This window comes from Hydra viridissima, unplaced genomic scaffold (genome assembly GCF_058129835.1).
Source record: "Hydra viridissima isolate aposymbiotic clone 2 unplaced genomic scaffold, HvirCarnegie_v1 scaffold_5, whole genome shotgun sequence".
Lineage (NCBI taxonomy): Eukaryota > Metazoa > Cnidaria > Hydrozoa > Anthoathecata > Hydridae > Hydra > Hydra viridissima.
Genome location: NW_028324304.1, coordinates 9552222 through 9570593, shown reverse-complemented (window position 1 = coordinate 9570593; position 18372 = coordinate 9552222). Strand labels below are relative to the sequence as shown.

At 31.5% G+C, this 18372-nt stretch overlaps 2 protein-coding genes and 1 pseudogene across 8 annotated transcripts in view; all 3 read left to right on the top strand.

The window, feature by feature from the left end:
• LOC149888523 (uncharacterized) overlaps window positions 1–5816 on the top strand; it is a 212626-nt gene extending 206810 nt beyond the window's left edge. For 2 of the 6 annotated variants that reach the window (XM_090088035.1, XM_090088034.1), the window contains 6 exons: window positions 4232–4255; window positions 4390–4413; window positions 4503–4526; window positions 4618–4644; window positions 4730–4753; window positions 5244–5816. In XM_090088035.1, coding sequence (XP_089944161.1) covers window positions 4232–4255; window positions 4390–4413; window positions 4503–4526; window positions 4618–4644; window positions 4730–4753; window positions 5244–5308 — 188 coding nt within the window. In that variant the 3' untranslated portion in view covers window positions 5309–5816. Of the gene's footprint in view, window positions 1–4231; window positions 4256–4389; window positions 4414–4502; window positions 4645–4729; window positions 4754–5243 lie in introns of all 6 variants that reach the window. The other 4 variants (XM_090088030.1, XR_016452658.1, XM_090088037.1 and 1 more) reach the window with 4 other exon arrangements.
• A 1048-nt stretch (window positions 5817–6864) lies between these two features.
• Window positions 6865–11287, top strand: LOC149888522 (uncharacterized; annotated as a pseudogene). The gene is made up of 3 exons (XR_016452660.1): window positions 6865–9357; window positions 9534–9746; window positions 9811–11287. The product of XR_016452660.1 is annotated as an uncharacterized LOC149888522 (transcript).
• Window positions 11288–12019: 732 nt separating this feature from the next.
• On the top strand, window positions 12020–15967 carry LOC149888521 (ATP-dependent DNA helicase PIF1-like). Its single transcript, XM_090088015.1, has one exon. It carries the CDS (start codon window positions 15508–15510, stop codon window positions 15874–15876), a length of 369 nt encoding a protein of 122 aa, XP_089944141.1. The 5' UTR covers window positions 12020–15507; the 3' UTR covers window positions 15877–15967.
• The last annotated feature ends 2405 nt before the right edge of the window (window positions 15968–18372 follow it).

Sequence of the window (18372 nt, the reverse complement as noted above, 5' to 3'; positions counted from 1 at the left end):
ATGAACATTATGAGAAAATATACAGCAAACATAGAATTTAGTTGTCTTGATATTACAAGCTATTTCGGCAATGAGTATTGTTATAAAGTTCGCGGATTTGGTGTCGCAGTACGATGGTTCGGGTGAATTTTCAGAATGGATACAGAAGTTGGAACTGGTAGCAAAACTTCAAAAAGTTGACGAGCTGAATGTGGTGCTCCCCTTATTTCTTTCTGGCGGGGCGTTTGCCGTTTATCAAGGACTCAGTGATGAGATAAAAGAAGACTACAATGAAGTGAAAAATGCACTGACTACTGCCTTCTCTGCTTCTCCGCTAACAGCATACGAAGAGTTCGTGAATCGTCGTCTTAAGGAAAACGAGTCCGTTGACGTATATCTCGCAGAATTAACAAGGCTGAGCAAGCTAATATCGTCTCACGTAAGCGAAGAGTGGATAAGGTGCGCATTTATTCTCGGATTACCTGACGAAGCAAGAAAACAACTCCAAACAGCACTCTCGATATCAACAATGTCGCTGCACCAGATCGCTGAAAAAGCAAGAAGTTTGGTAATCTTGCGTTGTAAAGAATCGTGTTTTGTTAGTCGCGTGAATCTTGGTGCTATTGGTCCAAGAAAGGTTCCTCAAGGAAACGGAAAAAAGACCATGACTTGCTACCGATGCGGTGAGGAGGGACATATCAGTCGAAATTGCAGCGAAGGAATTGAGAAGAAGAAGTGTTTTGTGTGTGGAATGGACAACCACCTGGCCCTGAACTGTTACAAAAAGTGTACGAACTCAAAAAACATGGAAGGGAAGCCACCCGTCTATGCGCGAGCGGCTTCCCACGAAATATAAAACCACCAACTCTCTGCGTTTATGTCAATGGAAGAAAAATAAAAGCATTGTTGGATACTGGATGCTCCAAATCAATTTTAAGTCGGGATATCGTAAACGCAAAAAATGTCAAACACGCAAGACAAAAGGTCGTTATGATGAATGGAAAGTCAATTGAAGTGAAACACCAGATTGTTGTTAATCTTTCTATAAATAACACTACCATCGATTTGGAATGCCTGGTTGCCAACATTGTTCCCGAATATCAAATGCTACTTGGTATGGACGCAATACGACGGCTTGGAGGTGTCCAAGTTGGGAGAGACGGCGAAATCATAAACTTCAATGTGGAAAAACTAACTATCAGTGCTACTGCAGTCTCTCAAGAAAAAACGAATGAAGTATCCTCGCCTACTATTCAAAAGCTAATTGATAAAGACTTCGTAGCAGAATTCAAAAACGGTAGCTGGAGCGTGTCTTGGGAGTGGCTGATAGAACCACCAACTTTGACAAACAAAATTCCAAACTATCATATCTCTGACGTTAAAAGTGATTATGCAAAGGAAATAAGTGAATGGATAGCACAGGGATGGCTGAAACCATTTGAAGGGAGATGTAATGGCATCATTCCGTTGATGGCAGTAATTCAACGAAACAAATTAAAAGTACGTCCGGTGATGGACTACCGGGAGCTGAATCAATTTGTGTCCAGTCATACTGCAGATGGCGACGTTTGCAGTACCAAACTTCGCAACTGGAGAAAGTTGGGCGAAAATCTTGAAATAATCGATTTAAAGAAAGCGTATCTGCAGATTCGTGTCGACGAAGCACTGTGGAAATATCAAGTCGTGGAATATGAAGGGCAGCGTTACTGTCTAACAAGATTGGGTTTTGGTTTGAATGTGGCGCCCAGAATAATGACTAAAATTTTAAAAAAGGTATTATCCTTAGACAAAGTTGTCGAGGCTGGGACGGACTCATTTATTGATGATATCATTGTCAATAATAACATAGTGTCAAGTTGCAGAGTTCGAGAACTCTTGGAAAAATATGGCTTGGATTCTAAGTTGCCAGAAAAACTTGTCGGCGGTCGTGTGCTTGGATTGCGAGTGTACAAACAATGCAACCAAGTCCGTTGGAAACGTGACAACATACCTAAAGTTCCTGAAGGAAAAATGACACGTCGGCAAATCTTTTCTTGGTGCGGACAGCTGACCGGACATTTTCCAATAGCAAATTGGTTGCGCCCTTCGTGCAGCTATCTAAAAAGGGTTTCGAGTAGTTGTGGATGGGGACTCTTTTGTGGACGAACGTATTGTCAAATTAGTAAACAGTTTAAATGAAAGACTTACAAAAGAAGATCCCGTTCATGGGTCATGGAACGTCAAAAACACTTCCGAAGCAACAGTGTGGTGTGATGCAAGCAGCTTAGCCGTTGGCATAGTGTTGGAAGTGGCTGGGGAAATAGTAGAAGACTGTTCGTGGCTGAGGAAACAAGATGATACGGCTCACATTAACCTTGCAGAGTTAGAAGCCGTGATAAAAGGAATAAATCTAGCAACAAAATGGGGATTCGAATGTATTACCATAAAGTGTGATTCGGTTACTGTTGCCGGCTGGTTGAACTCCTTAATTATCGGTGACAAACCCGTTCGAGTACATGGTCTTGGAGAACCACTTGTCCGTCGCCGGTTGTCGTTAATTGAAGACCTTGTGAAGGAGTGCGGTATAAAATTAAAACTTTTTCTGGTAAAGTCGGCAGAAAATAAAGCCGATGCTCTTACGAGAGTACCGCAGAACTGGCTGCATTTAAACCATTCTGCAATGACAGCAAATGTTGTACCGCCTGATGTGAAGTCATTTCATAATCTTCATCACTTTGGAGTCAATCGAACCCTTTATCTGATGAAACAGACATATCCGAAGGAGAAGGTTAGTAGAAAAGACGTTGAATCAGTCGTGAAAAGTTGCGAAAGATGTTTATCGGTGGATCCTGCGCCAATAAAGTGGGAAGAAGGAAATCTTGAAGTTGGAAAGAGTTGGCACCGTTTAGCTATCGATGTAACCCACTATAAATCAGAGAATTATTTGTCTATTATTGACTGTGGAAAAAGAAGCAAGTTTGCAATTTGGAGAAAGCTACAGAACGAGAAAGAAACAACAGTGTGTTTCCATTTGGAAGAAATATTTCGAGAAAGAGGACCACCATGGCAAGTTCTATTTGACAACAGCAAGACCTTTCGCTCAAAACTCGTTAGTGAATTATGCGCAGAATGGGGAGTGTCCATCCTGTTTCGTTGCGCTTACAGGCCATCAGGGAACGGAATTGTTGAACGTCATCACCGCACTATCAAGCGAATGGCAGCCAGAAGTGGCAAAGATCCGCTAAAAATGGTATATTGGTATAACCGGGCTCCCAGGAAAAATGGCGAGGAAACATCGCTCCCCTACAAAGCTATATTTTCTTATGAGTGGAAACCACACACAATTTCTGCCAAAACCAACGAAGAAGTTCTCCACAATTATTTTCAAGGACAAGAAGTATTTGTAAAACCACCTGACTCGAAATGTACGAACGAATGGAACAGAGGAAAAGTTACAAATGAAGGACGAGGAGTTTCGGTAGAGATCAATGGATTGCCGAGACACATATCGGACGTCCGTCCTGTTCCCATCGCAGCCGATTTGCCTACTAGAGGATCGGAAGAACCCATTGCGGACAACCTGAATCACCGAAAATCGACGCGAATGCGGAAGTTTCCGAATAGATATGCAGACTTTGTGATCTAGAGATCAAGGGGTGTTGTAGTTGCGTCATTGTGTAATTCATTGTGCACAATGAATATGTAGTTCAATGACTATATATGGCTCGTTGTGCATAATTCATTGTGCACAATGAATTTAGAAATGATATTTAAATTGTACAAGCGGATGAACATTATGAGAAAATATACAGCAAACATAGAATTTAGTTGTCTTGATATTACAAGCTTTTTGTGGAATTTTTAAGATTTCTTAAGTATAAGTCACATAAATATTGGGTTTATTAATTAAAAAAACATTTCCATAATCACAAAGAGAAAATAGTTAAAATTAAGTAAATATTAATAAAAAATTTATAATATCTTCCTATATATAAAAACACTTAAAAAATTTAAGTTAATGTTCTTTACTTATTGTATACTTATCTTTATCTGTGTTTATTGTTTACATAGGTTTATAACCATTCCTAATTTTAGCTTGTTGCTTATAAAAATAATGTCTTTATATTTGAATAGTTATATTTTCATTGTTTATTTTCATTTTTTTAGTGTAGTTGTTGCACCTTAAGCAGAACAGCTTTAACGATTGTTACATTTGTAACTTGATGTTGACAATTTCAAATTATATTGTGTAAAATTTTTTTAACATTTTTAGTCGAATCTACACGGCCTACTTCTGGTAAGTTTGTATCAGTTTGTATATGTTAATGATAATTGAATTAGTTTCTAATCTGTGAATAGATATCAAAGAATACCAATTTCAAAGTCATTATTTTGCAATATTTATTTTTTATTACAAACTTTGAATTTTAGTTACATCCTCGTCTTCAACAAATGGTAAGTTTAACAACTATTACTTTTTAATATGTGTATATATTTTTGACCATTGCAATATAAGTTTTTTATTAAATAATTTTTAAACTTAGTTCCTTCTACATCTGCTATAAGTGGTATGTGTACAAATTTTTACCTTTCAATATGTTTATGCATATCTTGGCAATTAGAGTATTTTTTTTAAACTACAACTTTGATAACCTTTAGTTACATCTTCATTGGCTACTACGACCAGTAAGTTTAAAAACTATTATTTGCAAACATGTACACACCTTTCCTATAAATTGCAAATTTTTATAAAAACTTTTTTTATCTTTAGTTACATGTGCACAACCTTCTGCTGGTAAATTTATGATTTAGAAATGTTTCTGAATGATTATTCAATTTATGTTTCTATTTATATACACTATTTAATGGATTAGTATTGTGTTATCCCTCAAAGTGCAGTAGAATGAAGTGACCAATCTCATTAACATTTTTTGAGCTATCATCGATTAATATGTTGTTCATATTTTTTATTCAGCCTATGACTTTCACAATTAATTTTTTTATGTTAAATTTTACATAATGCTTTTAAGTACTAATCCACTACAACTAGTATGTTTAAAAACTATTATTTGCAAATATGGTACAGCAAGTTGTGTAGCTTGCAAAACATTTTTGATAGACAGCTCTGGCTTACCTTCACGTGGTGTCTATTGTTAAAAATGATTTATTTAGTTTCATTATTGGAATTTTAAATAATATCATTTACTAAATGCCAAGACATAAATTTGTTATATTTTGTATTTTAAAAATTTTTTTAATTTATTTTTTCTTTGGCTTATTTTTAGGGTGGATACTCCAACTTGCATCTTGTAATGTGGTAAGATTTGTAAAGTTATGTCTCTCTTTTTAAGTAAACACAATTTAAAAACATTTTCAAGCTTAAATAAGAATTAGAGGGGGGACTTTGGGCGTGGCACGTGCCCCTTTCCCTAACTAACATAGTAAAATAATCTTGAATACTTATTTCTCTTTTCCCATAAACTCTATTTAAAACCTTTATTGATATATATTTAAAAATTTTTTTTTAGGTTGGATAAGACTGAGCGGGGGGCGGGGGGCGTTAAGCGTGGCACATGCCCCGCCCCTAATGTCAATTTATACACCACTTGTATATGATGTAAAGTAAGAAAATATAATTTAAACTTTTTAACACAAAATATAATAAGTGTTTTTTAGGTTTAAATATGTTTAAGAATGTAACATTTCACTACGAGGGTGTTAAAACGTAACAAAGACGTCCACCCTTTAATCTAAAAAAGACCACTAATATTTGGAAATGGAATGGAAGCAAATTAGATTAACTTTTTGTGTATAAAGATAACATATCTTATCAGAAAAACACTCTTTCGTGTGAAAAACTTGTATTTTTTAAGGTTACGATGGTGTTCCGGTTCCCCCTCTGGCCCTCTATACACCCTTTCTATTTATAGAGTTATGTGAACTTGTAGCCTACTCTTACATCTATCTTTTGATACCAAGGTTTAGGCATTTGGATAAGATTTGACAAAGTTATAACAATTTCAGTGAAAAAAAAATTTTTTTTGGAACCAATTTCTTCAATAAATCCATATATCGAAAATTTGCTACTAAAAACGTCATAACTTTTTTTTAAATTGTTCGTTTTTAACAATTTTTTCACCTTTAAAATACTGTATTGAAGGGCTTACTAATGATATATAACATTTTAGTATATGCTCAGTTTTAAAAAATCAGTCCACGTACATATATATATTCAATTATTTAGACTTGTTTATTTTTAAGTCTTCGTCCTCATATTTTAAAAAATATTACATAAATATTTAACTAAATAAGTCCATATATTTAAGATTGATAACTTTTAGGATATAAATATAACATAAAGTACTTATATTAAAAGAAAAAAATCTAATAATATAAATATCCTACAAGTATGAGTAACTTTTAGACACTCGTGAACCTAATTTCGGTCTTGGCCGGAATAAGGTATAAAACCTGGCCGGATTTAGGTCTTTCTACCAGGTGCATTTGATTCAGAAATACAATCTATAGAAATGACTCGGCATAATTATAAAGCTAAAATTGTCATTTTAAGAAATATATTTATGGTTCAAAATAATCACCATTTCGTTAAGTAATAAATATTTAATGTTTATAAGCTTCAAACTGGATGCTTACATAATCTTTTAAATCTAAACTAGTACTTTTTTGAGATAAGTCTTTGTTATTATAATACTTCTATTATAAACACCCGCCAACTAAAATAATGTTTTTTTTTTGTATTGGCTGAGTTCATACCAGTCTCAAAAAAGTCGGATTTACAAACATAAAGCAGAAACCAAGACAGAAATATTAAATTTAAAATGTGGCTGAAATTTGGTCACTGGCTCGGATTTGGTCACTTGACCCTATGACAAGAAATAACCTTGGTTTAGGTATGTGCGTATCTATCCAATTACGGCACCGATTTTGTAATCAAAATCTGCGACCATTTTATCACTGCGTACTTGGCGTATGTGTTGTAAGAATGCATTTTGTTGTGTTTTTTTTTAGAATTTCATATCAACATTTTTATTTTTTAAAAAGTAGAATAGCTAAACTTCATTGTTTTTTTTGTGTTTGTTTTTTTTTTTTTTTGCAGTTACTACTGCTATTATTGAATTAACTGTTCTGAAAAACTTCGTCGTAGTTCAGATATAAAATTGATATCGAAGGTAAGTTGAGTCTTTTTTTAAATGTATTGGGCCCAGTTTAAAAACTAATTTTTTATGTGCATGCGAAATTTCATTGAAAAATATTATGTAGCAGACACCTAATTTTTTGTAGCAGAATAGGTACCTTAGTTTAATATTTTTCGCAATATAATGGGGGATTGAGGGGGGGAGGGCCGGCCCTCCCAACGATTTTCTAACAATTATATTTATAATATTTCTAACATTATAGCCAATTTCTTTAAAAACAAGAACGAATATCATAATAGCTTAACAATTTGAAAAAAGTATCTATATGATGCACCTCTGATTTGCTCATAATAATCTCTTTGCATTATATAATCATAATTATTATAACTGCCATAATAAAATATATTTTATTGTTATTGTTTAATGTTGTTAAATAATACAACATTATTTAATAACAATATGCTATCATTTAATAGTTTAGTTTTGTATTTTAATTTGTTGATAATTTATGATAAATTTTTTATGATTATAAGTCAATGAGGTATCGGACAATATGACCATATGTGCATTATGATGCATCATATGGTCATTTTTTTTAAAAAAAGTTTAGCATGCAAATAATATTTATGTTATGATAAAGTTGCTCATAATTATTACCAAAAAATAATTATGTGCACTTTTGTCATCTTATAAAGCAATTCATGTGTTTTTGTCTAAACAGAAATAAGTAAGTGATTTTTGTTTTTGTAAAAAAATGAAATTAAAGAAAACATTATTCTCTTAAAAAAATTTTATTCATTTTAAAAATAATTGACATTTTAAGGTATCATGGGACCCAAAAAGAATATGCGTGTGTTTTGTGGTGCAGCAAAAAAATATCTACCATCAAACTTCACTTTGCCTTCACAAATAGACATAGACTGTAGAAATGGATATATACTGTTTATGTTCATTAGCAATGATGAATCACAAAAAGCAACTATTGAACAAGTCAATAAGCTTTATGGCTTCAAGATTTGTAGAAGTCATATTAAACTTCTTATTAAAGAATCAAAAAACTGGGCATGCAATTTTTTAAGAGATTCTAAACATTTTTTTGACTTTTGCAATGAGCTTTTCTTGTGTCAAATGGCAGTATTGCCAGCAGCACAGTCATTACAGTCAACCTAAAAATCAAGTAACACTATTTCATCTTTGTCATTTAACTCATCTCCTAAACATATAAGTGTTTTATCTTCATCTGATTCAAGACCATCATTATCCAGGTTAAGAGCTGACCAGTTAAAAGTGTTAAAGAAAAAAGCTAAGGTAAGGGCAAGATTTAAACATCTTAATGAGAGCATCGCTCACAAAGACAAGGCAATTAAAAGTTTGAGGAATAAATTAAAACTCCAACATTTTAATTTACAATTAAAAAAGCTTCAAGTTGCAAATTTTCGTTTAAGAAAACAGCTAGAATTACTGAAAAGAATGCAGAGATTTCTGCCCTTCAGAATGACATGCTTAAGTTACATGAGAAGATAGAACAAATGCAGCAAAAAGTACAAAACACAAAGTATAAAAATGTCTTCTCATCCAATATTAGGGCAGTAATCTATGACATGTTGGCATGTCAAGTTCCTACTCACTGTGTGCCACAACTTCTTCATAAAGTTGGAGAACACACTGGATATATATTTAGTGAAATTCCACATTGCACAACTGTGGAGCAGATGATGCGTGAGCTAGGTGTTATTTTAGAACTCCAGACTGCTGAGATTCTCAACAAAAAATTTGACACTTGGTTTTGATGCTACAACCCAGGAGGGGGTTCATGTAAATGTTGTGCACTTAACAACTAAATCTTTATGTATGGTTGTAGCCATTGATCAACTTGCAGGAGGTACAGCTTATGACTACATGAGTTATATTGCAAAGTCTGTGGATAATCTTGCTAAGATGTATAGTGACTTTTACCAGAAACAATATACTGATGTACGAAACACTATTATTGGCAACATAGCTAACACAATGAGTGACAGAGTGGCAGTGAACCATGCAATGATAACAAAGTTAAACACTTTTTGGCAGAAATCATTAAATGAACTGAACTGTCACCTTCACCCCTTAGACACAATCACAACTGCTTGCAAGTCATCACTTAAAGCCTTAGAAACTTCAAAAGGCAAGCTTTTTGGTAGAGATTGCTTTGCAGCAAACATTGTTGTTCAGCTCAATAAACTCCGTTATAAGGACAGTAAAGGTAAATAAATAAATAAACTATTTATCATATTATTACTCTAATATTGTTTTGCTGATAAAACTATGATTTTGAATAATATTCTGAACATAAAAAGTTTGTTGATTAGCATACTTGTTTCAAATTTACAACCAAGTTCTTTGCATTGCACACTTGCTGATAATTTTTTTTTTTTTAAGGTGATCCAAAAGGCTTTGTTAATTTTTTGGACAAACATGGCCTGCCCAGAGGGTTAATACCACGCAATAGAGGAAATAGACTGCACATCCTTTTTCATACATGTGGAGTTTTGATCCATCACTTCCACAAACTTCAAAGTTTTCTGTTTTCTGGAGTAGTTTTGTGTGGAGGACTAAGAAATTGTATGTTCCAAGACTTCAAATCTGAAACAGGTTAGATTTTATGATGTAATATTGACCTTATCATATACTTTATGACATATTATATTTAATTTAAGGTATCCTGAGATGTGTGCCCTAGCATTAATTGGAAAGCTACTTACTGGTCCTTGGATGAAAAAGTTCTATGTTGCATCAAGTCATGGACTTGACTACTTTTCTGGCATTCAAGTTGTCAAAGATGTTTGCAATGCAGTTGTTGAAAGCAGCACAATGGCCCTTTCCCTTATTCATAGAAAAATAGACTTTTTTGGTGGTGATTTCAATGATCCGGTTTTTAATTCAATTATTGACTTTTGCCCAAGGACTGAAGAAATGAGATATCGCATTAGCTAGCTGCCTAAAAGCTATCATTAGTGTTATTGACCGTCAGTATGAGCGACAGTTCAACATGACCTCAACTGATCAATTGAAGTCCCAAACACTATCAGCACAATCTTATAACATTGACTCTGAAAATTAAAAGAAATTGCAGGTATGTTTAGCACTGCAAAGCAGAAAGCTTGTAATGCCACTCTTTGTTTCTTGTCATCAAAAATTCGCACATGCAAAAATAGGACAACTGATTTTCTTTCTAAAAAACCAACTGATGTACGAAATAAATTGATAGCTTGGTCCATCTCCTCAGCCCGAAAAAAAGCGTTTAGCAAACATACAATGCCATGAAGAAATGAAGGTGGAGTTGATTAAACGCAAGGCTAAAATGATAAAAATTAAGGAGGACAAAGAAAGAAGAAAAATGGAAAAAGTATTAAAATCTTGCATGCCTCAGCAGATAAAGCAACTGTTTCCTGATTTGGAAAGTAATGCGGCTGCAGATATTGAAGACATTCTCAATGGTACTGCTGTTGGGAGAAATATATGCCACATGTGGCATGATGCTGACACTAACAGTCAAGATATATACTATGGGAGACTTCTTAGCATTAAAAAAAGAACAGTGCCATATATATAGTTTCTTATTGGAAACCAAATGAGAATGAGGATGATGATGGTGTTGAGTACGATATGACTTAATATCAACTCTCTGCATACATCATAAGCAGTGATATGGTGATATCATAAACAAATTGTGATTGAACCGATAATAGTATGGTAAGTTTAATTATAAAGAGTAAAATGGTTTATATGCTTGTGTTAATAGATATCATTTAAAGATAATAGGTAAGTCAAACTGTTAGAAATATTTTTGCAATTGTAATTATTGTTTATATTATGCTCCCCCAAGCATTTTTTTTTTGGGTAAAGTTATGAAATGATATATATTTCTCTTATTCATTATTTATATATATCAGATCTTATTTCAGGAAGTGGGGTAGTTATTGACATCCAATATTTGCTTGGATGCTGATGCATTAACTAAGGCATACCAGATATAATTTATTTTGTTTATTATTGCAAGGTTTTATCAGAGCATGCTGAAAGTTAGACTTTTGCTTCTGTGGATATTGATACCTTCAGAAGACAAGAATCTACATTTTCTATCTATGATTTCAATGCTGTTTGGTAAATAGAAAAGATGCGTCTTGTTCGGATTAGGCTGTCACAATTATCACGAAAAAGGCTATTTTCATAGCCACAATTCTGTTAAAAACATTACTAAGCAAAAGATTTTTTTTTTTTTGTTTAACTATTTACATTTATTGAAGTTTAAATTTCTTGGGGGGGGGGGGGGGGAGTAGCAATCGAAATAAATCGATTACTACTTTTATTAAAGTGCTATCCGAAAACAGGATCACGAAAAATAGGTATAATTTAAGAAACCATGAATCTTTAAGTTCGCTTTTGACTTTCTAGCTGGGTATATAAATATACACTATACACAGCATAAAATAATATATAGTAATGGAATACGCCTTTAATTATATACACAGTATTTATTACATACTAAAATATTACATAAATTACATAATATAAGTATAATAAGGTATAGTATTATAATAACTTAGAGCCTAATAGAATATTATAATGACATAGAGGTTATTATTACGCTTGCATCTGCGATATTTATCATATTAATTTATAAGACTTAATTATTAATTTTTATTTCATTATGAAAAACATTTCATTTTAATCAACATGATAAATTAGTTAAAATACTAACAATTTTTTTAACATAACTTTTTTTTATAAAAGCGTTACGTTGAATTGAAACTTAACGGAAGCAAAATATTGCGCAAATAAACAATTAAGTTCGACTACAAATTTGCCGTTAGCCGAATATGAAATTTTTATATTGGTCACAGTTTTCTTAAGCAATCCTTCTTGTGAAATTTTGCTATTTAAACGTGCATAACTTTTTGTAGAATTATTCGTTTTTTATGAAATTTTCACCATTGTAATCTATAATATAATTCCTACAGAAATGCTTAATGCTTAACGTTTAACGTCGTTTCGTCATTAGTTACTAGGCTTTGAAAGAGCAAGTATTTCCGTTGCACGCGGCCTTTGGAGAAGGATCTCTTAAGCGAGTTGAAACTTTTTTCCTTTTGGAATTAAATTAATAGTTTAGATTAGGAATTTAATTATTAGTTTACATATATTACATAAAGAATCATATTAAGATAAATAATCATCGCTAAGATCATCTTATAATTGAAGTAAGTATATAAAATAGTTATATATACATTTTAATTAGGTAAAGTAGGAAGGATTTAAATTTCAATTAGACAAAGTAGAAAGGATTTAAATTTTTATTAGATAAAGTAGAAAGGATTTTAATTTTTTAAATTGTCTATATTTTGTTTTAGTTTTTCTTTTTGCAGTTTTATTGTTATTATCTTACTTTTTAGAAAGAAAATAGGGGTATGGATGTTACTTAAAGTTATACTAATGCTATTTCCATAAAATGGTTATTACTACATTGCAGTTTCTGTGATGCTATTAACTATTTTTGTTCTTTTTTAGAAAATTTAGAAAAGTGAATTAGTTAATTTTAACTATTTATCTAAAAATCCAATGATTCTATATACTATACCCTTTTGTAAATGTAAATATATAAGCATTTATAACTCAAAATAACTTACCTTGATGTTTTTCTGTTTAATAAACTTTGTTATTAATTGTTGGATCTTATGTATGTATGTATGTATGTATGTATGTATGTATGTATGTATGTATGTAAAATCAAATCATTAATGAACCTACTTCTCCTACATAACTTCATATAAATTTACACAGAAGAAGGTTCAATAATATTTCATCTTGGTTAAATTTATTAGATAAACATGAATAGTTGTTCTAATCGCATTAAAGTTAGATTGTCATAAAAATACATATTACAGTCAGTCTGAAATTTCAGAAATATTAAATAAAGATAAATACCTGCTGACCTTAAGAACTGGAATAAAAAATATTCATCTGCATACAATTTGCACTTACCACAGGTTTCAATTTATTAATTACTATTCAATATACCATAAATAAGTTGTGACCCTTTCTCAATTCATTCAAAGATTGTTAAAGGAAACCTGACAACTGTCACTCTGGAGCATGATCAACTGAACTCTGATTTAATTCCAGGGAAAAAGATATGTTTTGATTGTGTAAGAAAAATCAAGAGTGTTGAAGAAGCTGACAAGAGACATGACCCAGATTATATACTACTGCATAACTCTGTCATCCCAATTGATACTATAAATCTTTGTCTTAATAAATTTGGTTTGTCTCCTGTTAAAAGATCATCCAGCATGAGTATGCTACAAATAGACAATAAAATAAAAAAGAAAGTTAAGTTGCTAAATGAATCTTTGAATGCATCTGAATGAGATGAGCTACAAATTAGTATGCTCAAAAGTACCTCCTTAGATTTTATATGTGTATAGTATATAGAATCATTGGATTTTTAGATAAATAGTTAAAATTAACTAATAAAATTGAAACTCACACTTTGTAAAAAAAATTTATTTATTTAAACAAAACATCAAATCAATATTAAAATGGCTTGATTAGTCTTGTTTTACTTCTTATTGCCAGTAATGTATGAACCCACTGTCCTACTTTTGCCTTGAATTATTAGCAATTCAATCAGCTATAAAAAAAAATCAACATAATAAAGATTAAATTGCAATTTTATGATTAACTAAACTTTTTTGAGTATCACCTTCGAACAATAATGCAGGCTCTATATAGTTATTACCCCTTTAGTTGTGCTCCTATCCAGTATAAAGTCCAGATCAAGGAGAAAGTAACCCAGCATATCTTTTTTTTTTTTTAAGAAATGACTTATGATAGGTTATCTCTCATATGGGCCAGGAGGCAGGTTGGAGGGGCACTGGTTTCCAATAACGCTATTCAGCCCTGATAATTGAAAAATAGGGGTATTAAAAAATGATGCCATTTTTGTTGTGAACATGACAAGTTTGTAATGTTTACATTTTTATAAAGTTAGGTCTAATGGCCTTATTTGCTGTTAATATCAGATCAATACAAAGTGTTAGAAAAATTTATGAGCTATCCCCAAATGGCTGAAAATGGGACTTTTTAGTCAAGTGGACTATATATTTTTAGATAAAACTGATTTCTAAAATGTAACAAGCTGCTTATATTTTGCCCATTTGTTGCAGACAATTGTAGCTAATCAGAAAACTAACATGTAAGGACTTGTTGATGAATAGAAAAATACTACGGTTAACTTCATTTTGCTTTTTTTTAGGATTTTTTAGAATTTTTTCAAAGTTGAGGAGGCTGTAGTTTTTTTCTAACATGATACAAGCTAATGAAAATCACTATTTTTAAGACAGAAATATCTAGAAAATAGTTCTAGAAAAAATGAGCCAATTGTTGAAAGTTATAAGGCCTTAAAGTTGTCTGTTTTTACCATTTGAGGAACCGAGGGAGGCTACCTGAGAGTGTTCATAAGGCTATAATTTCTAAACTGTTGCACTTGGAACCGTTGCACTCTGAAATTGCACATTTAACCTATTTACATTGTGTAGATAATGATATGTAAAAATCAGGAAAATCAGAGATGGTGCCCCACAAAGTTCTCTTGGAATTTGTTGAAATATAATGATTAGACCCGTATGCCAAAGCAAATTAGACAGTTTTCAATTATTTTCACCTTTTGTGAATCTGACAATCCTTTACATCTCTGGAATACATGCAAAGCTTTTATGATGGAAGATTTCATTCACCGCTCAATCTTACTTCTAATAGCTGAACAAGCTACTCTTCATCAAGTTGAAAAGATTATTAATGAAAGTGGTAAAATGCTGGCTGATTACAATCTGCCTGTTATTGATGAGTTTATAGGCTTAAATCTAGAAAATTTTGATGAAAATGTTCAACAACTTAAATAGTAGAATTGTGTATAAACACAACCAGCTGAAATAGTAGAATTGTGTATAAAATGTTCTTTGCTTTGGCAATGGGTGCAGAAGTTTGCATTAACTAAAAATATTAGAGTACAAGATGGGGAAGGTGAATTTTCCCAATGGCTACTAAAACTTGGGAATGGAACAATACCTGTCAAAGAGGTTTCTTTTAAAGGATTCATTGAAATACCAAATCAGTAAATTATTAGAGAAAATGAATCAGTTGTTGAAAAGATTTTTGGAGATGCTGATCAAAATGATTATTCTAAACGCGTGATTTTAACACCAACTAATGTTGATTCATTATCAATGAAGAAGTGCTTGAATGTCTACCGGGTGAGGCCAAAATTTATTTAAGTGCTGATCAAATTGATACTAATGACCTTAATGAAAGAAATAATTTTCCTGTTGAGTTTTTGAATAGCTTAACTCCTTCAGCTATGCTACCTCATTGTTTAAAATTGAAAATTGGTTGTGTAGTTATGCTACTTAGAAATTTAGATCTCAAAGCTGGATTATGCTATGGTACTCGAATGAAATTTTGTGCTCTTCAAAATAATTATATTGATGCAGAGGTTTTGGCAGGTGTTTCTGGTGGTAAATGGGTTTTTGTTCTTCGAATTCAGTTGGCTCCATCAGATTCTAATTTACCTTATGTTCTGAAACGTCATCAGTTTCCTGTCAGATTGGCTTATTCAATGACAATTAATAAAAGTCAAGGTCAAACATTTGATAGAGTTGGAGCATATCTCAAAAAACTGTGTTTCATGGTCAACTATATGTTGTATGTTCAAGAACTAGAGCATTAAATATTTTGTTTTTCAAAATTGACAAACATCTCATTCAAGGTATGGTAGGTGAAAAGTGTTACACAAATAATGTTATATTTTTATTATTTTAATATTTTTTTTCATAGTTTTTGATAAATATACCTGTAATTTAATATGTTTATATGTGTTATAATATGTTTATATGTGTTATATGAAACCATATTTGTTTATAGCTGTATATATGTTTAAATTATGTTGTTTCCATGTTTTCAAAGTGGTGTTATATGTTTATTGAGTTGGCATTATATTGAGCAAGATTGATAACCTTGCCAGCCAAGCGGTGTACTTAGAGCAGATGTGTGACTTGGCAGCATTTAGTGTCAGGCAGTGTTACTGCTTTAGAGCTAGGTTGTGTCTAGCCTTTTTTAATTATTCTGGAAACACACTAATGTCTGTTTATTTTTAGCGTAATGTGTATGGGAGAGTATGCAACCTTGACCTTTAAATCTAGGGTGTTTTAATGTCCTAAATTTGAAGTAATTGAATAACTAATATTGAATATAAAAACAAATATACTTTTATGTAGTTATATGATTAGTAAAAAGATAAATATAGTTAACTTTAAATTGGTTTTATAATTTTGCCTTTCATATCTTAATTTGGTTTGTTATTTTCGCTAGATTTTAGGGTCAAGGGTGTAAATATTTTATTGTTATGTGTTATTGTTGTGATGTTTTGTGTTGATAGACTGCTTGGCTTACCTTCACGTTGGTGTCTATTGTTAAAAATGAACAATAGGTAGTTTCATTATTGGAACTTACTGCTTTTATTTATTTACTAAAAGCCAAGACAACATTATGCTAAAAATGCAGTTTATGTCTTAATTTGATTTTTTTTTTTTTTTTTTTTTTTTTTTTTTTTTTTTTTTTTTTAATATTAGTATTGTAAATCCTTTTGCACTTCGAAAGAGATTTTATAGTTACATTTTCGATAAATGTTTGTATTAACTGCCATGTCAAAATAGGTTACTATAAATAGGTAAATCGATTTTCAGTTTTTATGTGGTGTTTTTTTTTTTTTTTTCTTAAAGAATTACGATTGACGCATTTTACACGATTTATAAAAAAAAAAACCTGATTACCTTTTATTGTAAATTTTTATCAGTTAAAATGATATAAATATATGCAATTAGTTCAATTTTTTTTAAATTTTCTCTATTTTATGCCTAAGAATTTGTTGTACGTAACTTAGGGGATCTTTTTAAACGGGGGGGGGGGTTGAATATTGTAGTTTGGCGCATTTGTCAAATATCGAGTTATTTATATTTTGTAAAGTGTTTAATTAATTAGCTTAGTTTGCATTTGCAACACTTAAGAAGAAAAAATTCTTATACACGTAAATCATTGGTTTACTTTTTATTATTCTGGTAAAATGTCTTCATCAAAAACTTGATTACTCTTAACAAAAATAACTCTATTCTCCTGACCACCATTAAGGCAAAAACGGGGAAGGGAGGTCCTTTACTAAGAACTATTGAAACAAAGAGGGTATATATAAAAATGTTCAGATTAGTGCCATATATAGTAATGGTCAAATGATCAGTTATTCATAATAAATTTATTTAGTTGTGTGTATTTAACGTTTTAAAGTCATTTTCCTTTTTTTAAAGAAACATGTATCAAGGGGATACCAAAAAATTAACTCGTGTATAATTTACGTTCGCTTTATATTAATCTTATTAATTAAATTTCATGTTATAAAAAATAACAAAAATTTAGCTTTACTTTTTCGTCAATTTAAAGCATGACGAAGTGTTATTATTTTGTGTCAGTTACTAAAAACGTAGTTTTGAACTTAGCAATGTCGAGGAAATTGGTTCTGCCTTACACTAATATGACCTATGTCAGTTGTGAATTACTCAATTTTAAATAATTGGTAAATTATTTTACCTCCGCATGCTTTTTTTTTTTTAATTACACAGATGGTTTAATTTTTTCAATTTGAAGGCGTTTTTCTAAAAGGGTATTGGTTAAGGTTTCGCAACTTTAATTATTATAATTGGTAAATTATTTTACCTCCGCACACTTTTTTTTAAAATTTTACAGATGGATTAATTTTTTCAATTTGAAGGCGTTTTTCTAAAAGAATATTAGTTAAGGTTTCGCAACTTTAAATTGTGGAAAACAGCTACTATAAATTAAGTAACAGACCGACCATAACCCGTATTACGGGTTGCTTTTTGCTAGTGCTTATTTAAAGCTCTTTCTAATGATATATAATAATCAAATATATAAATATTTTAAAATTTTTACGCACATACCTACTTGGTTGCTCTGAGAGCTTCTAATTCAACAGGGTATATGAAGCGCATTTTTTATGCAAATCCTTCGGACTTAGTTCAGAGATAACTTTGTTAGAATTCTTTTTCTATTAAATCATAAATCTTTTTTTTTTCGATCAGTTTAAAGCTGTTAGACTTTTTGATGATTAGTAAAAATTTGGATTTGGTAGGTGAGTAAAATCGAGAGAACAGAA